This window comes from Kogia breviceps, chromosome 5 (genome assembly GCF_026419965.1).
Source record: "Kogia breviceps isolate mKogBre1 chromosome 5, mKogBre1 haplotype 1, whole genome shotgun sequence".
Classification (NCBI taxonomy): Eukaryota; Metazoa; Chordata; class Mammalia; order Artiodactyla; family Physeteridae; genus Kogia; species Kogia breviceps.
In genome coordinates, this window is record NC_081314.1 from 79,223,414 (window position 1) to 79,243,157 (window position 19,744).

Consider the following 19,744-nt stretch of genomic DNA (forward strand, 5'->3'; position numbering starts at 1 on the left):
ATCTTAATATGAGACCTTAAATGTTGGGGGGAGGTTACCAGTAAGCTTTAGTTGGGGACGGTGGAAAGGAGTATCTTGGAAGGTTTACAGTGATGGAGTGCTGAAACCTAGCCTTTGAAAAGTTTTTGGACAAGTGGAGATACCTGTAGGAAGGACAGAAGTCAATTTTTAGCCAGTATTGATATATACCATGAAACTTTTCCAGATTTCCACATCAAATGGATCTATAACTTTCCCCCTTATTTCACCTATGGTACTGGTAACTGCCTCCCTCATTAAATTGAAAGAAACTGAAAATATCTTGACCTTCTAAAGTACCTTGTAGTAGCATGCAGTTGTTTAATATAGATTGGTTGGGAAACTTGGAGCTTAAAAATGGTAGTTGGGAGAAATTTGAATGAGGATTATATTGATGGTATTTGGCAGCTCATTTGGATGAGATATCCTTGGGATTTGTGACTGGACAAAGCATCCAGTATATAACACTTAACTGGGAATAATGTCTAAGTTGAAATTGTCCCTAAATTGCCACATACCTTAAAAATTCATGGTGGGGGGCTTCCCTGGTGGCGCGGTGGTTGAGAGTTCGCCTGCCGATGCAGGGGACACGGGTTCGTGCCCCGGTCTGGGAAGATCCCACATGCCGCAGACCGGCTGGGCCCAGGAGCCATGGCCACTGAGCCTGCACGTCCGGATCCTGTGCTCCGCAATGGGAGAGGCCACAACAGTGAGAGGCCCGCGTACCGTAAAAAGGAAAAAAAAAAAAAAATGGTGGGGAGTGGTCAGGATTTCCTGGACAGAGTTGCTGTCCTTTGCTCCATGTTTTAATAGTAAAGTGCAGGATTGAGACGTTTTGGCATGATACAAAGGCAACCAAGCAGGGCTGCAGAATATTTTAAATCTCAGAATGTGTTGAATACAAGTTTGAACCAAGGCATCATTTCGCAGTATGGTGGATTTAGGTGTTTGATGCAGTGGCAGGTACTCCTTTTATTAACCAACAGATGTTGACATTCCACTGAAAATATCAACAGAAAACTGGGAGTTTGCCAAACTGCACACCTTTAACAGTTTTTAATTGTATTTGGTTTCTCTAAGAAGTAGACTCTAAAAAATGATTAGCATGAAGGCACACAGCAGTTCTACGGTTTGCTTAGTTTAATGGTGGCCCTGAAGCCAAAATTGCTGTTGGAAGAGTCACCGAAATGGGGCTTGTGTTTGTACTGCCAGTCTTATTTGTCTAGCAGCAACCCTCGGGAGCCATGGCCTCAAGACAAATGAGGGGGATGGTAAGGAGAAGCAGCTTGGAGTCATTGGTCAATTATGCTCTCTTCGCCGGATCTAAGCAGTTCATTTCATGGCCCCACAACTTGAAATTTGGTTAGGGGACTTCCCTGGTGGTCCAGTGGTAAAGAATCCGCCTACCAGTACAGGGGATGCAGGTTCGATCCCTGGTCGCGGAACTAAGATCACACATGCTGCGGGGCAGGTAAGCTCGCATGCCACAACTAGAGAGAAGCCCGTGCACCACAAGGAAGAGACAATAATAAGGGTGGGGGGTGCTTCTCTGGTGGCGCAGTGGTTAAGACTGCCTGTGCGGGGGACATGGGTTCAAGCCCTAGTCCGGGAAGATGCCATATGCTGCGGAGCAACTAAGCCGGTGTGCCACAACTACTGATCCTGCTCTCTAGAGCCCATGAGCCACAACTACTGAAGCCCCTGCGCCTATAGCTCATGCTCCGCAACAAGAGAAGCCACCGCAACGAGAAGCCCGCGCACTGCAACTAGAGAAAGCCGGTGAGCAGCAACAAAGACCCAACGGAGCCAAAACATAATTTAAAAAAAAAAAAAAAACAGCCAACATAAACTAAAGGTAACTACTTTGTTGTGCCAGTTAAGTAGATGTACTCTTGGGGATCGTCGACTAGAGGAAAAGATGCTTGGGGGTGGTACTTCAGAAAAGGGAAATGGCACAAACATTGCGAAAGCAGAAGGCGCTTGAACAACAACTGGGTTAAGTAGTGTGACTGAAACCAATTGGAAGTAATTGGAAAGTAAGTCTAGAAAACTACCAGGTGCCAGGATTTTAGACAAGTCTTTTTTTTTTTTTTTTGCCTACACTGCCCATGACATGTTGGGGAACTACGGGATGGAACCCTTACCCCCTGCAGTGGAAACACTGAGTCTTAACCACTGGACCGCCAGGGAAGTTCTAACAATATTCTTGTATTAGAGTGTCACTGAAGAGCTTGAGTGACAGGTGACAAGATTCATATTTTAGAAAGATCCCTGTGGCAACCCAGCATAAACTGAAGGAAGGGAAAACCAGGTAGGCTTTGCAGTCAACTGAGATATTTACAAAGTTGGGGGACTAGGAGACGGTTGGGTGGGGGGAGTGAGAGCCTGTATTACGCTTTTCTGCTCCCATAGCGAGGTTTGGTCAGTGCAAAGGCAGTTCTCAAGCCAAAGCTACATTGGAGGAATTGAATGTTTCACAGAAATGAACTTAAAACGGCTAGCAGCTTGTCCTTTAGACTATTGAAACTGCCCCTCCACCAGCCTTTACCGCTAGGAAACAGAAGATGACCGGTACCATTCTTTACTCACAATCCGCAATTTCTTTGTGGTTTTGTGTAAAGAGTATGTTATAAAGTGATAAATTTTGTTTGAAATCCCAGCTTCCACTAGTTCTGGGATGATAGACACATCTAATGAGTCTACTGGTAAAATGCCCCAACCATTATTTCTTTTTTTTTTTTTTAAAGTATATTATCTTCACCAATGAATTGTAAATTCTTGGGAATTTCTGTTTGTTTTTTTTTTTCTACTACAGTTCCTAGCATAGTAATTTACAATATTCAGTTCCTGGTTTTAATTCTTTGTTTCATGGGCCACAAGATTTGTCCCAACTTCCAATTTCTTATAGTTCCTCACGGCTCAATTTTTAAGGTAGTTGCCTTAATGGCAAAGGATTACCTAGTCTCCGGGGTTAATGCAGTTGCAATTCTTACATTCATAGAAGTTAAGGGATGGGGTTGAATAGTAAAGAACACATTTGATTTTACAGAAAATGACTCATTAAGTGGGTCTAACACGATATTGTAAATCAACTACACTTAAATTTTTTTTTAAAGTAGGTCTAGAATTGGTGACTCAGGATAAGTAAAAATGAAAATTACATTCCATTTACCTTTTATACAGAGAGCTAACCATATAAGATTTTGCATGTATTTCTATGTCTAAGCACCTGGCACCTACTGAGTGCATATCTTCTCGGTGAATAACAATTAAAAAGTGAAAAACTGCCTTAGTAAGGACACCGACGTATCAACATCCCATTACCAACAGCACCCACTAGTCTTCCCACAGCCGAACTCACGTGGGCTGCCAAGTGGCATTTATTGGCCGGCTTCGCGCGAAAGAGACGCGATGGACGTGATGCAACTCTCGTCTTCCGCGGTGAACTTCTTATGGGTGACGGTAGCCAATCAAAAAGCACCTTTCCACCGCCAAGTCCCTCCACCTGCCTCGAGAGGCGAGGGGTGGGGCTGGCGCTGGGCGCGGAGGCGTCACGTACTCCATGGTAACGACGCTCGGCCTGATAATGGCGGCCGAGACGGGTGGAAGAGCGGGCTACTCGGCTTCAGGCCGGGGCCCGAGCCGGTGGCCCTGGAGCGGTTCTTTATGGGTCCGAGGCGTTTTACTCCTGTTGGGCGGGCTCCGGGCAAGCGCTACATCTATTCCTGTCTCCTTGGGCAGTTCTCCCTGCCGGCACCACGTCCCCTCTGAGTCTGAGGTAGGGCGACCGAGGGGCCCTGTGAGGGTAAAGTAATACGGGAGGCGATGGCATAGAGGATAGTGATTGGAACAAGGGGTACTGGAGGAGAAGGCGAGATTGGGCCAGAGACTGAACTCTTAGAGGGCTGGGACCTGGTATCAACTCCCTTCCTGCACCCAGCAAAGTGGCTCAGTAGGCGCTCGGAACGTCAGCAGTTTCCTGCGCGGAGTGTTGTGCTTATCAGGTAGTCCTAGAGCAATGGTTTTCAAACTTGAACGGGCCATCAGAATCACCTGAAGGACTTGTTCAAACACAGATTGCCGCTCCATTCCCTCCCTCTCTGCCCACTTCTGACGCATTAGATCTGGGATGGGGCCTCAGAATTTGCAATTTGAAGTTCCCAGATAGTTGATGATGCTTCTTGTCCAAGGACCTCACTTTGGGAACCACTGATCTAAAGGTTTGAGAAGAAATTGATAGGAGAGCTAGATAAAGGCATTGAAGGGATACTGGGGATTCTCTGGAGACAAAATTCAGGTTGATTTTCAAGTTACTTCATCACATTGCCTGCTTTACCCTGTTCTGCCCTGGAAGTGCCTGCCTCCCTCCGATTACATTTTTATTCCTGTCTAAATTCTTTCATTCTGAGTTCCTTAACCTCAAGGCAACCTGCTGAAACCACCCCCCCGTAGAATGTTCTTTCCATTTCACAGTACGTCTTGTCTGTACTCTCTTCTGGCACTTAACCAAGTACCACTATGTGGTGACAGTTTGTTTTCAGGCGTATCTTGCCTTTGTAGTTAAATTGTAATTTTCCTTGGGATAAGGTTTGTGTCTTATACTTTAATTTCTCCACAGTACTTAGATCAGAGGAGGGCCCACAATAATCAGTATTCTTTGAGGAAAGAAGACACAGTACCTGGGTCATGGCTGCATGTTGCATGTTTTATAATTTGTCTTATTACTTTAACAAGAAAGATTAATCTAGAAATTTTCAGTTCAGCCCAGAAATCTAAGACCATTCATTTTCGTTATAATTTCCAAAAATTTCAATGCATGTTCATAACCATATATGCCAGAATACTAAGTTTGGGGTTTGTGGCTGTATTACAGCCTTTATCATGACACTGCATTCTGGCTGAATTATTTTATTTTATTTTATTTAGTCTCTTAGCAACTTGTAAGTTTATAACACAGTTATTGTTGTCTATAATCACTATGTTGTACGTTAGATGTCCAGGACTTATCTACTAGTTGCAAGTTTGTACTCTTAAACATCTCCTCAGTTCCCCCCACCCACCTAGTGAATTCTTTTTAAAAGACATTCCCACAAAGCCCTGCACTTCTCTCTTTGAATTTAGATCAAAAGAAGAGAAAATGGTTCAGAGAACTGCAAAATCTCTGTACTAGAAGGAACCTTAATAGCTGTTTTCTTCTTGTGATTGTTGCCAGTGTACAAATCTACTTATATTTGAACATTTCCACAAATAGGGAAGTTATCTCCAAAGGCAGCCCCTTTGCTTTTTGGAGAGATCGTTGTTCTTTTTATAGAGCTGAAAACACAGATGTTCCTGCTGGTCCAGTGGTTAAGACTCCCGAGCTTCCACTGCAGGGGACACGGGTTCAGTCCCTGGAGGGGAGCTAAGATCCCTCATGCCACGTGGCATGGCCAGATATAATAAAAATATAGAGCTGAAAACTCTTCCTGAAACTTCCATCCACTATTTTTATTAATGGCCCTTGACTGAACAAACTAAATAGTGATAGAGCTTCAGATATTCAAAGCAAGCTGTTAAGTTCTTGAGAGTTCATATTCCCAATAAATTTTACTAGTTCTTCATAGAGTATGTAGTAGCAAGTCCTCCTAACCAATCTCTTTGCTTTAGCTTGGACACAAAGTGTAGGCAAGTACTGTTCATTGTACTACTAGTGACTGCACCTCTGTTAATTGCAACAGGAGATTACAGTAACTTTTTATTGGTAATGGTGGGGAACTACAAAACATTTTGACTCACATATCTTCTTCTCAACTAAAAACTCTACGTTTTGTTTTGTTTTTGTTTTTATTATGTAAATTAAAACAAACCCCAAAACAGAATAGTATAATGAACTCCCATGACCCTTCACCCAGGCTTCAGCACTTAACAGTATTCTCTTATTCTGTTTCATATACTTCTACCCATTCCCCATCTTCCCACTGTTATTGTTATTTAAAAAAAATTTTTTGTAAGGTTTATATATACTGAAATGTAGCAAATGCAATCATGTATATTCATGTAAAACCCACAACCCTATCCCAATATAGAACTTTTTCAAGTCTCCAGAAAGTTCCCTCCTGTCCTGTGCCAGTCACTCTCTCCCATCCACCACAGGCGACTATTGTTCCTTCTTTCTTTTGGTACTAGATTTAGATTTTACATCAAATTAGTTTTGCCTATTCTAGAACTGAGCTTATATCAATGGAATTATGTAATATGTAGTGTGATATGGTATATCACATTGGATTTTCCAATAGTAAATCAACCTTGCATTTTTGGAATAGACCCTACTTGGTTATGATGTATTATCCTTTTAATACACTTCTGAATTCAATTTGCTCATAGATTAAGGACTTTTGCATCTATATTTATGAATGATGTTAGTTTATAGTTTCCTTTCTTAGTGAAGTTTTTGTTAGCTTTATTTTTTAATTTTATTTTATTTATTTTTTTATACAGCAGGTTCTTATTAGTTATCTATTTTATACATATTAGTGTATATATGTCAATCCCAATCTCCCAATTCATCCAACCACCCACCCCCTGCCACTTTCCCCCCTTGGTGTCCATACGTTTGTTCTCTACATCTGTGTCTCCACTTCTTCCCTGCAAACTGGTTCATCTGTACCATTTTTCGAAGTTCCATATATATGCGTTAACATACAATATTTGTTTTCTCTTTCTGACTTACTTCAGTCTGTATAACAGTCTGTAGATCCATCCACATCTCAACAAATGACTCAATTCTGTTCCTTTTTATGGCTGAGTAATATTCCATTGTATATATGTACCATATCTTCTTTATTCATTCATCTGTCGATGGACATTTAGGTTGCTTCCATGACCTGGCTATTGTAAATAGTGCTGCAATGAACATTGGGGTGCATGTGTTTTTTTGAATTATGGTTTTCTCTGGGTATATGCCCAGTAGTGGGATTTCTGGGTCATATGGTAATTCTATTTTTAGTTTTTTAAGGAACCTCCATACTGTTCTCCGTAGTGGCTGTACCAATTTATATTCCCACCAACAGTGCAAGAGGCTTCCCTTTTGTCCACACCCTCTCCAGCATTTTTTGTTTGTAGATTTTCTGGTGGTGCCCATTCTGACTGGTGTGAGGTGATACCTCATTGTAGTTTTGATTTGCATTTCTCTAATAATTAGTGATGTTGAGCATCTTTTCATGTGTTTCTTGGCCATCTGTATGTCTTCTTTGGAGAAATGTCTATTTAGGTCTTCTGCCCATTTTTGGATTGGGTTGTTTGTTGTTTTAATATTGAGCTGCTTGAGCTGTTTATATATTTTGGAGATTAATCCTTTGTCGGTTGATTTGTTTGCAGATATTTTCTTCCATTCTGAGGGTTGTCTTTTCGTCTTGTTTGCTGTTTCCTTTGCTTTGCAAAAGCTTGTAAGTTTCATTAGGTCCCATTTGTTTATTTTTGTTTTTATTTCCATTACTCTAGGAGGTGGATCTGAAAAGATCTTGCTGTGATTTATGTCAAAGAGTGTTCTTCCTATGTATTCCTCTAAGAGTTTTATAGTGTCCAGTCTTACATTTAGGTCTCTAATGCATTTTGAGTTTATTTTTATGTATGGTGTTAGGGAGTGTTCTCATTTCATTCTTTTACATGTAGCTGTACAGTTTTCCCAGTACCACTTATTGAAGACACTGTCTTTTCTTTATTGTATATCCTTGCCTCCTTTGTCATAGATTAGTTGATCATTGGTGTTGGGGTTTATCTCTGGGCTTTCTATCCTGTTCCATTGATCTATATTTCTGTTTTAGTGCCAGTACCATATTGTCTTGATTATTGTAGCTTTGTACTATAGCCCAAAATCAGAGAGTCTGATTCCTCCAGCTCCATTTTTTGTCCCTCCAGACTGCTTTGGCTATTCAGAGTCTTTTGTGTCTCCATACAAATTTTATGATTTTTTGTTCTAGTTCTGTAAAAGATGTTACTGGTAATTTGCTAGGGATTGCATTGAATCTGTAGATTGCTTTGAGTAGTATAGTCATCTTCACAATATTGATTCTTCCAATCCAAGAACATGGTATATATGTCCATCTGTTTGTGTCGTCTTTGATTTCTTTCATCAGTGTCTTACAGTTTTCTGCATACAGGTCTTTTACCTTCCTAGGTAGGTTTATTCCTAGGTATTTTATTCTTTTTGTTGCAGTGGTGAATGGGACTGTTTCTTTAATTTCTCTTTCTGATCTTTCGTTGTTAGTGTATAAGAATGCAAGAGATTTCTGTGCATTAACCTTGTATCCTGCAACTTTACCAAATTCGTTGATTAGCTCTGGTAGTTTTCTGGTGGCATCTTTAGGATTCTGTATGTACAATATCATGTCACCTGCAAACAGTGACAGTTCTACTTCTTCTTTTCCAGTTTGTATTCCTTTTATTTCTTTTTCTTCTCTGATTGCCGTGCCTAGGACTTCCAAAACTTGTTGAATAATAGTGGCAAGAGTGGTCATCCTTGTCGTGTTCCTGATCTTAGAGGAAATGCTTTCAATTTTTCACCATTGAGAATGATGTTTGATGTGGGTTTGTCGTATATGGCCTTAATGATGTTGAGGTAGGTTGCCTCTATGCCCACTTTCTGGAGAGTTTTTTTTATCATAAATGAGTGTTAAATTTTGTCAAAAGCTTGTTCTGCATCTATTGAGATGATTATATGGTTTTTATTCTTCAGTTTGTTAAAATGGTGTATCACATTGAATGATTTGCATATATTGAAGAATCCTTGCATCCCTGGGATAAATCCCACTTGATCATGGTGTATGATCCTTTTAATGTGTTGTTAGATTCTGTGCTAGTATTTTATTGAGGGTTTTTGCATCTATATTCATCAGTGATACTGGTCTGTAATTTTCTTTTTTTGTAGTATCTTTGTCTGGTTTTGGTATCAGGGTGATGGTGGCCTCATAAAATGAGTTTGGGAGTGTTCCTTCTTCTCAATTTTTTAGAAGAGTTTGAGAAGGATATGGGTATTAGCTCTTCTCTAAATGTTTGATAGAATTCATCTGATCCTGGACTTCTGTTTGTTGGAAGATGTTTAATCACAGTTTCAATTTCATTACTTGTGATTGGTCTGTTCATGTTTTCTATTTCTTCCTGGTTCAGTCTTGGAAGGTTATACCTTTCTAAGCATTTGTCCATTTCTTCCAGGTTGTGTATTTTATTGGCATAGAGTTGCTTGTAGTAGTCTCTTAGGATGCTTTGTATTTCTGTGGTATCCGTTGTAACTTCTCCTTTTTCATTTCTAATTTTATTGATTTGAGTTCTCTCCCTCTTTTTCTTGATGAGTCTGGCTAGTGGTTTATCAATTTTATTTATCTTCTCAAAGAACCAGATTTTAGTTTCATTGATCTTTGCTCTTGTTTTCTTTGTTTCTCTTTCATTTATTTCTGCTCTGATGTTTATGATTTCTTTCCTTTTACTAACTTTGGGTTTTGTTTGTTCTTCTTTCTCTAGTTCCTTTAGGTGTAAGGTTAGATTGTTTATTTGAGATTTTTCTTGTTTCTTGAGGTAGGCTTGTATTGCTATAAACTTCCCTCTTAGAACTGCTTTTGCTACATCCCATAGGTTTTGGATCATTGTGTTTTCATTGCCATTTGTCTCTAAGTATTTTTTTATTTCCTCTTTGATTTCTTCAGTGATTTCTTGGTTACTTAGTAATGTATTATTTAGCCTCCATGTGTTTCTGTTTTTTACGTTTTTTTCCCTATAATTGATTTCTAATCTCATAGCATTGTGGTCAGAAAAGATGCTTGACATGATTTCAGTTTTCTTAAATTCACCAAGGCTTGATTTGTGACCCAAGGTGTGATCTATCCTGGCGAATGTTCCATGTGCACTTGAGAGAAACTGTAATCTGCTGTTTTTGGATGGAATGTCCTATAAAAATCAATTAAATCTATCTGGTCTATTGTGTCATTTATAGCTTGTGTTTCCTTATTAATTTTCTGTGTGGATGATCTGTCCATTGGTGTAAGTGAAGTGTTAATGTCCCCCACTATTATTGTGTTACTGTTGATTTCCTATTTTATAGCTGTTAGCAGTTGCCTTATGTATTGAGGTGCTCCTATGTTGGGTGCATATATATTGATAATTGTTATATCTTCTTCTTGGATTGATCCCTTGATCATTATGTAGTGTCCTTCTTTGTCTCTTGTAACATTCTTTATTTTAAAGTCTATTTTATCTGATATGAGTATTGCTACCCCAGCTTTCTTTTGATTTCCATTTGTATGGAATATCTTTTTCCATCCCCTCTGTCTGTATGTGTCCCTAGGTCTGAAGTGTGTCTCTTATATACAGCATATACATGGGTCTTATTTGTATACATTCAGTGAGCCTGTGTCTTTTAGTTGGAGCAGAGATTTTAATCTATTCATGTTTAAGGTAATTATCGATATGTATGTTCCTGTGACCATTTTCTTAATTGTTCTGGGTTTGTTTTTGTAGGTCCTTTTCTTCTCTTGTGTTTCCCACTTAGAGAAGTTCCTTTAGCATTTGTTGTACAGCTGGTTTGATGGTGCTGAATTCCCTTCGTTTTTGCTTGTCTGTAAAGCTTTTGATTTCTCCATCGAATCTGAATGATATCCTTGCTGGGTAGAGTAATTTTGGTTGTAGATTTTTCCCTTTCATCACTTTAAATATATCATGCCACTCCCTTCTGGCTTGTAGAGTTTCTGCTGAGAAATCAGCTGTTAACCTTATGGGAGTTCCCTTGTATTTTATTTGTCATTTTTCCCTTGTTGCTTTCAGTAATTTTTCTTTGTCTTTAATTTTTGTCAGTTTGATTACTGTGTGTCTCTGTGTGTTTCTCCTTGGGTTTACCCTGCCTGGGACTCTCTATGCTTCCTGGACTTGGGTGGCTATTCCCTTTCCCATGTTAAGGTTGTTTTCGACTTTAATCTCTTCAGATATTTTCTCGGGTCCTTTCTCTCTCTCTTCTCCTTCTGGGACCCCTATAATGTGAATGTTGTTGCGTTTAATGTTGTCCCAGAAATGTCTTAAGCTGTCTTCATTTCTTTTAATTCTTTTTTCTTTATTCTGTTCCATGGCAGTGAATTCCACCATTCTGTCTTCCAGGTCACTTATCCGTTCTTCTGCCCCAGTTATTCTGCTATTGATTACTTCTAGTGTATTTTTCATTTCAGTTATTGTATTGTTCATCTCTGTTTGTTTGTTCTTTAATTCTTCTAGGTCTTTGTTAAACACTTCTTGCATCTTCTGGATCTTTGCCTCCATTGTTTTTCCAAGGTCTTGGTTCATCTTCACTATCATTATTCTGAATTCTTTTTCTGGAAGGTTGCCTATCTCCACTTCATTTAGTTGTTACTCTGGAGTTTTATCTTGTTCCTTCCTCTGGTACAAAGTCTCTGCCTTTTCATTTTGTATATCTTTCTGTGAATGTGGTTTTCTTTCCACGGGTTGCAGAATTGTAGTTCTTCTTGCTTCTGCTGTCTGCCTTCTGGTGGATGAGCCTATCTAAGAGGCTTGTGCAAGCTTCCTGATGGGAGGGACTGGTGGTGGGTAGAGCTGGTTGTTGGTCTGGTGGGCAGAGCTCAGTAAAACTTTAATCCACTTGTCTGCTGATGGGTGGGGTTGGATTCCCTCCCTATTGGTTGTTTGGCCTGAGGCGATCCAGCACTGGAGCCTACACAGCTCTTTGGTGGGGTTAATGGCGGACTCTGGGAGGGCTCTCGCCAAGGAGTACTTCCCAGAACTTCTATTGCCAGTGTCCTTGTCCCTACTGTGAGCCACAGCCACACCCTGCCTCTGCAGGAGACCCTCCAACACTAGCTGGTAGGTCTCGTTCAGTCTCCCATGGGGTCACTGCTCCTTCCCCTGGGTCCTGATGCACACACTACTTTTTGTGTGCCCTCCAAGCGTGGAGTCTTGTTTCCCCCAGTCCTGTCAAAGTCCTGCAGTCAAATTCTGCTAGCCTTCAAAGTCTGATTCTCTAGGAATTGCTCCTCCCATTGCCGGACCCCCAGGTTGGGAAGCCTGACATGGGGCTCAGAACCTTCACTCCAGTGGGTATAAGTGTTCTCTAGTTTGTGAGTCACCCACCCAGCAGTTATGGGATTTGATTTTATTGCCCCTTTGATTTTTATGCCCCTCCTGCTATCTCACTTCAGCTTCTCCTTTGTCTTTGGATGTGGGGTATCTTTTTTGGTGAGTTCCAGTGTCTTCCTGTCAATGATTGTTCAGTGGTTAGTTGTGATTCTGGTGCTCTCACGAGAGGGAGTGAGTGCACGTCCTTCAACTCTGCCATCTTCTTTGTTAGCTTTTTAAAATATTTATTTATTTATCTATCTATCTATCTGTCTATCTGGCTACGTTGGGTCTTTGTTGCTGAGCACAGGCTTTCTCTAGTTGCTGTGAGCAGGGGCTACTCTTCATTGTGGTGCGCGGGCTTATCGTTGTGGTGGCTTCTCTGTTACAGAGCACAGGCTCTAGGCATGTGGGCCTCAGTAGTTGTGGTTCGTGGGCTCTAGAGCGCAGGCTCAGCAGTTGTGGCTCATGGGCTTAGTTGCTCCACGGCATATGGGATCTTCCCAGACCAAGGCTTGAACCCGTGTCCCCTGCATTGGCAGGCAGGTTCTTAACCACTGCACCACCAGGGAAGTCCCTTTGTTAGCTTTTAATAACAGAATTATACTGGTCTTACATAATGAGTTGGGAAATTCTATCATGTATTTTCTGAAAGAAAATTTCTTCCTTAAATGTCTGGTATAGGGCTTCCCTGGTGGCGCAGTGGTTGAGAATCCGCCTGCCGATGCAGGAGACACGGGTTCGTGCCCTGGTCCGGGAAGATCCCACATGCCGCGGAGCAACTAAGCCCGTGAGCCATGGCCGCTAGGCCTGCGCGTCCGGAGCCTGTGCTCCGCAACGGGAGAGGCCACAACAGTGAGAGGCCCGCATATCGCAAAAAAAAAAAAAAAAAAAAAATGTCTGGTATAATTCATAACTGAAACACTAGATGTGATCTAGTGTTTTCTTTGTAGAGAGTTGTTGGGTTTTTTTTAAATACTTTTATTGAGCTATAATTTATATACCATAAAATTCATCCACTTAAGTGTCCAATTAAGTGATTTTTATAAGTTTACAGATCTACAGAACCATCACCACAGTCCAGTTTTAGAACATTTCCATCACCCCAGAAAGATCCCTTGTGCTCATTTACAGAAAACCCATGTTTTCACTTCTGGCCCCAAGAAACCACTATGTAGGGATAGATAGATCCAGTTTCTCTCATACGAGTCTATTCATAGTATCCATTTGATCTTGTGTCAGTCTTGGTAACTTGTGTTTTTTTTTTGTTTGTTTGTTTTTTGTTTTTTTTTTGTTTTTAATTTTTTTTATTTTTGTGGTATGCGGGCCTCTCACTGTTGTGGCCTCTCCCGTTGCGGAGCACAGGCTCCGGACGCGCAGGCCTAGCGGCCATGGCTCACGGGCTTAGTTGCTCCGCGGTATGTGGGATCTTCCCGGACCAGGGCACGAACCCGTGTCTCCTGCATCGGCAGGCGGATTCTCAACCACTGCGCCACCAGGGAAGCCGGTAACTTGTGTTTTTGAAGGACTTTATTTCATCTGAATTGTTAAATGTATTGACATAAGATTGTTCATAATTTATCCTTTTGTTGTCTGTAGAATCTGAGTGATAGGCATGCTTTCATTTCTAATGTAGTAATTTGGGTTAATTCTGTTTTATTCTAGTCCATTCTTTCTAGGGGCTTATTAAGCTTATTAATCATTTTATTTTATTTACATATTTATTTATTTATTTATTTTTGATTGCATTGGGTCTTTGTTTCTGCACATGGGCTTTCTGTAGTTGCGGCGAGCAGGGGCTACTTTGTTGCAGTGCGTGGGCTTCTTATTGCGGTGGCTTCTCTTGTTGTGGAGCACGGGCTTGAGGCACACGGGCTTCAGTAGATATCTTATGGTTATTGATTTCTAATTTAGAGAATATCTTTTGTAAGATTTCAGTTCTTTGAAATTTGAGATTTTTTAATTTATACCTCAGCATACGTTCTATCCTGCTAAACTTTTCTGTGTACTAGTAAAGAATATATATTCTATAGGTATTGAGTGTAGCTTTCTATACATGTCAAAAAGGTGAGGTGATTGATGGTACACTTCAGATTTCTATATTCTTTTTTTATACAATTTTTAAAGTTTATGTTCCATTTACAGTTATTACAAAATATTGGCTACAGATTTGTATATTCTTAAAATGTTTTGTCTAAGAGAGTCTTTAAAAATTTCTAAGATTATAAATGTCTTTTTTCTTCCTTTAGTTCTGTCAGCTTTTGCTTCATGGATTTTGAATCTATTGTTAGGTACATTCACATTTATAATTATGTATTTCTGAGGTATTAACCCCGTATTATTATAAAATGTTACTCTTTATTTCTGGTGATACTCTCTGTCTTGAAGTCTGCTTTGCTGATATTAGTATAGCCATTTCACCTTGCTTATGGTTAGAATTTTCCATCATTTTATTGATACATTTCACTTATCTGTGGGGTTCGTGCACGTGCTGCGTGTGTGTGTGTGTTTGCTTTAAGGATTACAATATGTATCTTTTGCTTATTACAAATATTTATTGTTAATATTGCCTTATCATACTGACTAGGACCTTCATTATAATATTGAATACGAGTGGTGAGAGTAGACATCCTTGCATTGTTCTTGATCTTAGGGGGAAATCATTCAGTCTTTCACTATTAAGAGTATTAGTTGCATGGAACACTACTGAGCTTTAAAAAAGAACAAAACTTTGCCATTTGCAGCAACATGGAGGAACTTGGAGGGCATTATGCTGAGTGAAATAAGTCAGACAGAGAAAGGCAAATACTGTATGATATCACTTATATGTGGAATCTTAAAAATGCAACAAACTAGTGAATATAACAAAAAGGAAGCAGACTCATAGATACAGTGAACAATCTAGTGGTAACCAGTGAGGGGTGTGAGAGGGGAGAACTACAAACTACTGAGTATAAGATAGGCTTAAGGATGTATTGTACAACACAGGGACTATAGCCAATATTTTGTAATAATTGTAAATTGAAAGTAACCTTTCATAATTGTATTAAAAAATTTTTTTTTCTTTTTTGCTGCATTGGGTCTTCATTGCTGCACGTGGGTTTTCTCTAGTTGCGGTGAGCGGGGACTACTCTTCGTTGCAGTACACAGGCTTCTCATTGAGGTGACTTCTCTTGTTGTGGAGCATGGGCTGTAGACGCACAGGCTTCAGTAGTTGTGGCACACGGGCCCTAGAGCGGGGTTCAGTAGTTGCAGCGTGTGGGTTCAGTAGTTGCAGCACGTGAGCTTCAGTAGTTGTGGCACGTGGGCTTAGTTGCTCCGCAGCATGTGGGATCTTCCTGGACCAGGGATCTAACCTGTGTCCCCTGTATTGGCAGGTGGATTCTTAACCACTGTGCCACCAGGGAAGTCCCTATAAAAAATTTTAATGCAAAGAAAAGTATTAGTTTGTAGATTTTTGGTAGATGTGCCTTATCAGGTTAAGAAAATTACTTTTTGTTTCTAGTCTGCTGACTGTTTTTGTCATGAATGGGTGTTGAATTTTATTAAGTGTCTTTTCTGCATCAATTGTTATAATCATGTAGCTTTTCTTCTTTATTCTTTTGATATTGTGAGTTACATTGATTGATTTTTTTGGAATGATGAACTAGCCTTGCATCCCCCTGAGATAAAAACCCCACTTGATCATGATGTATTACCTTTTTACATTTTGCTGGATTTCATTTGCTAGTGTTTTTCTGATGATTTTGCATATATCATTAAGGATATTGGTTTGTAGTTGTTTTTTTTCCTTCTGTAGCTTTGTTGGGATTGGTATTAGGGTAATGCTGGCCTTATAGAATGAATGAGGAAATATTTCTTCCTCTTCTACTTTCAGAAAGAGTTTGTATACAAGCAGTATTGTTTCTTCCTTAAATGTTTAGTAGAATTCATGAATGGAGGTATCTCACCCTGGAATTTTCTATATTGGAGTGTTATAAACTATGAACTTATTTTCTTTAATAGATATTGGACTATTGAGGTTATCTATTTCTTTTTGATTGTGTTTTGGTAAGTCATATCTTTCAAAGAATTTCATTTCATCAAAGTTGTCAAATTTATGGAAATGCAGTTTTCTTAATGTTTCCATTTGATCTTTTAAATGTCTGTAAAGGGTTCTGAGTTACCAATTCTAATGTGTCAAGGGTTTTCCACACATCACCAAACCACTCTCCAACACCAGGTGAGTGTCCCACAATTCAACTCAATTCTGACACTGTCTACCCAGAGATAGCATCAGATTCCACAGGTTAAGAGTTCAGACCTACAGCATTGCCCCTTCTCCCCCATTTGATCCAATGTAAGTCCAGGTGGTTACCTGTGCTTCTGACCAACCAGCTATCGGAAGTTCCAACAACCCCCTCTTTGGTTTTGATTAATTTGCTAAAGAGGCTCACAGAGCTCAGAGAAAATTTTTACTTACTAGCTTACTGGTTTATTATAAGAGGATGTAGCTCAAGAACAGTCAGGTGGAAGAGATGTATAGGGCAACATATGGAGAAAGGGCACAGAGCTTCTGTGCTTTCTGAACATGTCACTTTCCCAGAATCTCCATGTGTTCACAACCCTGGAATCTCTCCAAACCCCATCCTTTTGGGTTTTAGGTAGGCATTACATAGATATAATTGATTAAATCATTGGGCATTGGTGGTTGAACTTGATCTCCAGCCCCTCTCCTCTCCTCAGAGGTTAGAGGGGGTGGAAAGGACTGAAAGTTCCAATCTTCTATTCACATGCTTGGCTCCACTGGTAACCAGTCTCCACCCTTAGGTGCTTCCAAAAGTTACCTCATTAACATGACAAAAGACGCCTGATCACTTTCATCATTTAGGAAATTCCAGAGGTCTTAGGAAATTCCAAAAATGGGATAAAGACCAAATATATATATTTTTTATTATAAATCACAATATCACAGTCTGTAAAGTCTATAGTGATATGTCCTGTTTCATTCTTGGTATTGGTAATTGATATCTTCTTTCTTAGTCTGCTTAGAGATATATCAATTATATTGATCTTCTCAAAGAACCGCCACTTGGTTTCATTGATTTTTCTCTATCATTTTTCTGTTTTCTGTTTAATTGATTTCTGTTCTTTATTATTTACTTTCTTCTGCTTTTTTTGAGTTTAATTTGCCCTTCATTTTCTAGTTTCTTAAGATGGAAGCTTAGGTCATTAATTTGAGATTATTTTTTCTAATATAAGTATTTAAAGTTATAAATTTCTAAACACTAATTACATCACACAAATATTAATTGCTGGGCTTCTCTGGTGGCCCAGTGGTTGAGAATCTGCCTGCCAATGCAGGGGACACGGGATCGATCCCTGGTCTGGGATGATCCCACATGCCGTGGAGTAACTAAGCCCATGTGCCACACTACTGAGCCTGTGCTCTAGAGCCCATGAGCCACAACTACTGAGCCCATGTGCTACAACTACTGAAGCCCACATGCCTAGAGCCCATGCTCCACAATGAGAGAAGCCACAGCAGTGAGAAGCCTGCACCGCAAAGAAGAGTAGCCCCTGCTCGCTGCAACTAGAGGAAGCCCACGTGCAGCAACAAAGACCCAACACAGCCAAAAATAAATAAATTTATTTTTAAAATTATTAATTGCTTGTAATCTTATTATCATTCAATTAAAAATATTTTCTAATCTCCTTTGTGACTTCATCTTCAACCTAAGGATAATTTTAAAGTTTGTTGTTTGGGAATTCCCTGGTGGTTATGGCTCCGAGCTTTCACTACAGGGGGCACAGTGAATCCCTGGTCAGGGAACTAAGGTCCCAAAGGCCTTGTGGTGTGGCACACACACACACAAAAAGTTTGATTTTCTAATATTTGGAGATTTCCCAGTTATCTTTCCCTAATTGCATTTTAGTTTAATTTAGTTATGGATAGCAAACATCCTTTGTATGATTTCAGTTTTTTGTATTTCTTAAGGATTGTTTTATAGTAAAAAATGTTTTTATAGCCAAAAATCTAACCAGGTTAACGTTCTGTGTGTACTTGAGAAGAATGTACATTCTGCTGATGTTGGGGCAGGTGGTTCTATAAATGTCATTTAAGTCAAGTTAGTTGTAGTGCTGCTCAGGTCTCCCATGTCCTTACTGATTTTCTGTCTACTTGTGTTGATTACTGAGATAGGAATGTTGAAGTCACCAGCTATAATTGTGGATTTGTTTATTTCTTCTTTCAGTTTTCAGTTTTTGCTTCATGTATTTTGCAGCTCTGCTGTTAGATGTTTACACATTTTACACTGTTATTTTTTTGGTGAATTGACCCATTTAGCATTACATACTGCCCCTCTCTTTATTCCTGGTAATTAATACTCCTTGTTTCGAAATATACTTTGTCTAATACTAATATAGCCACTCTGGCTTTCTTTTGATTAGTGTTTACATGATGTGTGTTTTTCCATCCTTATACTCTCAATTTCTCTGTGTCTTTATAGTTAAAATGGGCTTCTTATAGATAGCAAATAGTTGCATCTTGCTCTGTCTAGTCTGACAGTCTCTGCTTTCTAACAAGAATGTTCAGTCCTTTTACATTTAATGTGATTTTTGACATGGTTGGGTTTGGATTGGCAGTTTAGCTATTTTTTCCTCTTTGTTTCACTTGACTGTTTGTGCCTTCTGTTTTTTAGTATTCTATTTTAATTCCTTTGTTTACTTTTTAGCTATATCTCTTTGCTTTACTTTTTAAATTGAGGTGTAATTAACCAACAATAAAAAGCAATATATTTTTGAATGTTTGCTCTATTGATTGTAATATGTATCTTGAATTTGTGACATCTACTTAAAGTTTATAGTCATGTTAAATATGGCAACTTTTCAACAGTATAGTGTCACTATTTCCTTGTCCTTTTGCTATTACCATACTATATAATAACTACATATATTATAAATCTCACAATTGCAATTTTATAATTTTAGTTTTAAACAGTTAATGTCTCTAAAGAAATGAAAAGAAGAAAAAAAATATGTGTATAATTGTGTTGAAGGTCTCCAAACCACCCCAGGTTTAGTGATTTGCTGGAAGGGCTCATAGGACTCAGCATATAGTTATACTCACAGCTAAGATTTATTACAGTGAAAGGATACATATCAAACACAATCAGTAAAAAGAAAAGGCTCCCGGAGCAAAAACTGAAGGAAACCGGACACAAGCTTCTGATGAAATAAAATATGTATTTTAAGGCAGGACAAGAAAATTTAAACATAAAGTTCTGTCTCTGTGTCCGTTTGGGCCTCCTCCCTCCCTCCTTTTGTGCATTTGAATTACACATTAACCAGACCTCCTCCAAGATGGGAATGCCTGCTGGATCATAAAGATCCAATTTTTTCCCTTTCTTCTGGCACTAGCAATGTAATTTCTTAAAAGAATACCATTCTTTCCCAACTCTGTAGGGGGCCGTAGTGACTTACTGTTCTCTTTGCCTTTGTACGTGCTTACCTGGACTATATATCTTTGGTGAACTTTATGTAAAATATCAGTATGTCATTTTGATGTATGATTCTTTGTCTTGAGAATGTATATGACTGTGCCTTTGACTTCTAACAGGCATAACAGTTCTCAGAACTTCTGAGAGTCTATCTCCCAGGT

At 39.4% G+C, this 19,744-nt stretch overlaps 1 protein-coding gene across 2 annotated transcripts in view; it reads left to right on the forward strand.

Moving 5' to 3' along the window:
- The first annotated feature begins 3,580 nt into the window (after nt 1-3,580).
- LMLN (leishmanolysin like peptidase) overlaps nt 3,581-19,744 on the forward strand; it is a 130,757-nt gene continuing 114,593 nt past the window's right edge. For both annotated transcript variants that reach the window (XM_067034389.1, XM_059064393.2), the window contains exon 1: nt 3,581-3,796. In XM_067034389.1, the coding sequence (XP_066890490.1) occupies nt 3,581-3,796 (216 nt within the window). The remainder of the gene's footprint in view (nt 3,797-19,744) is intronic.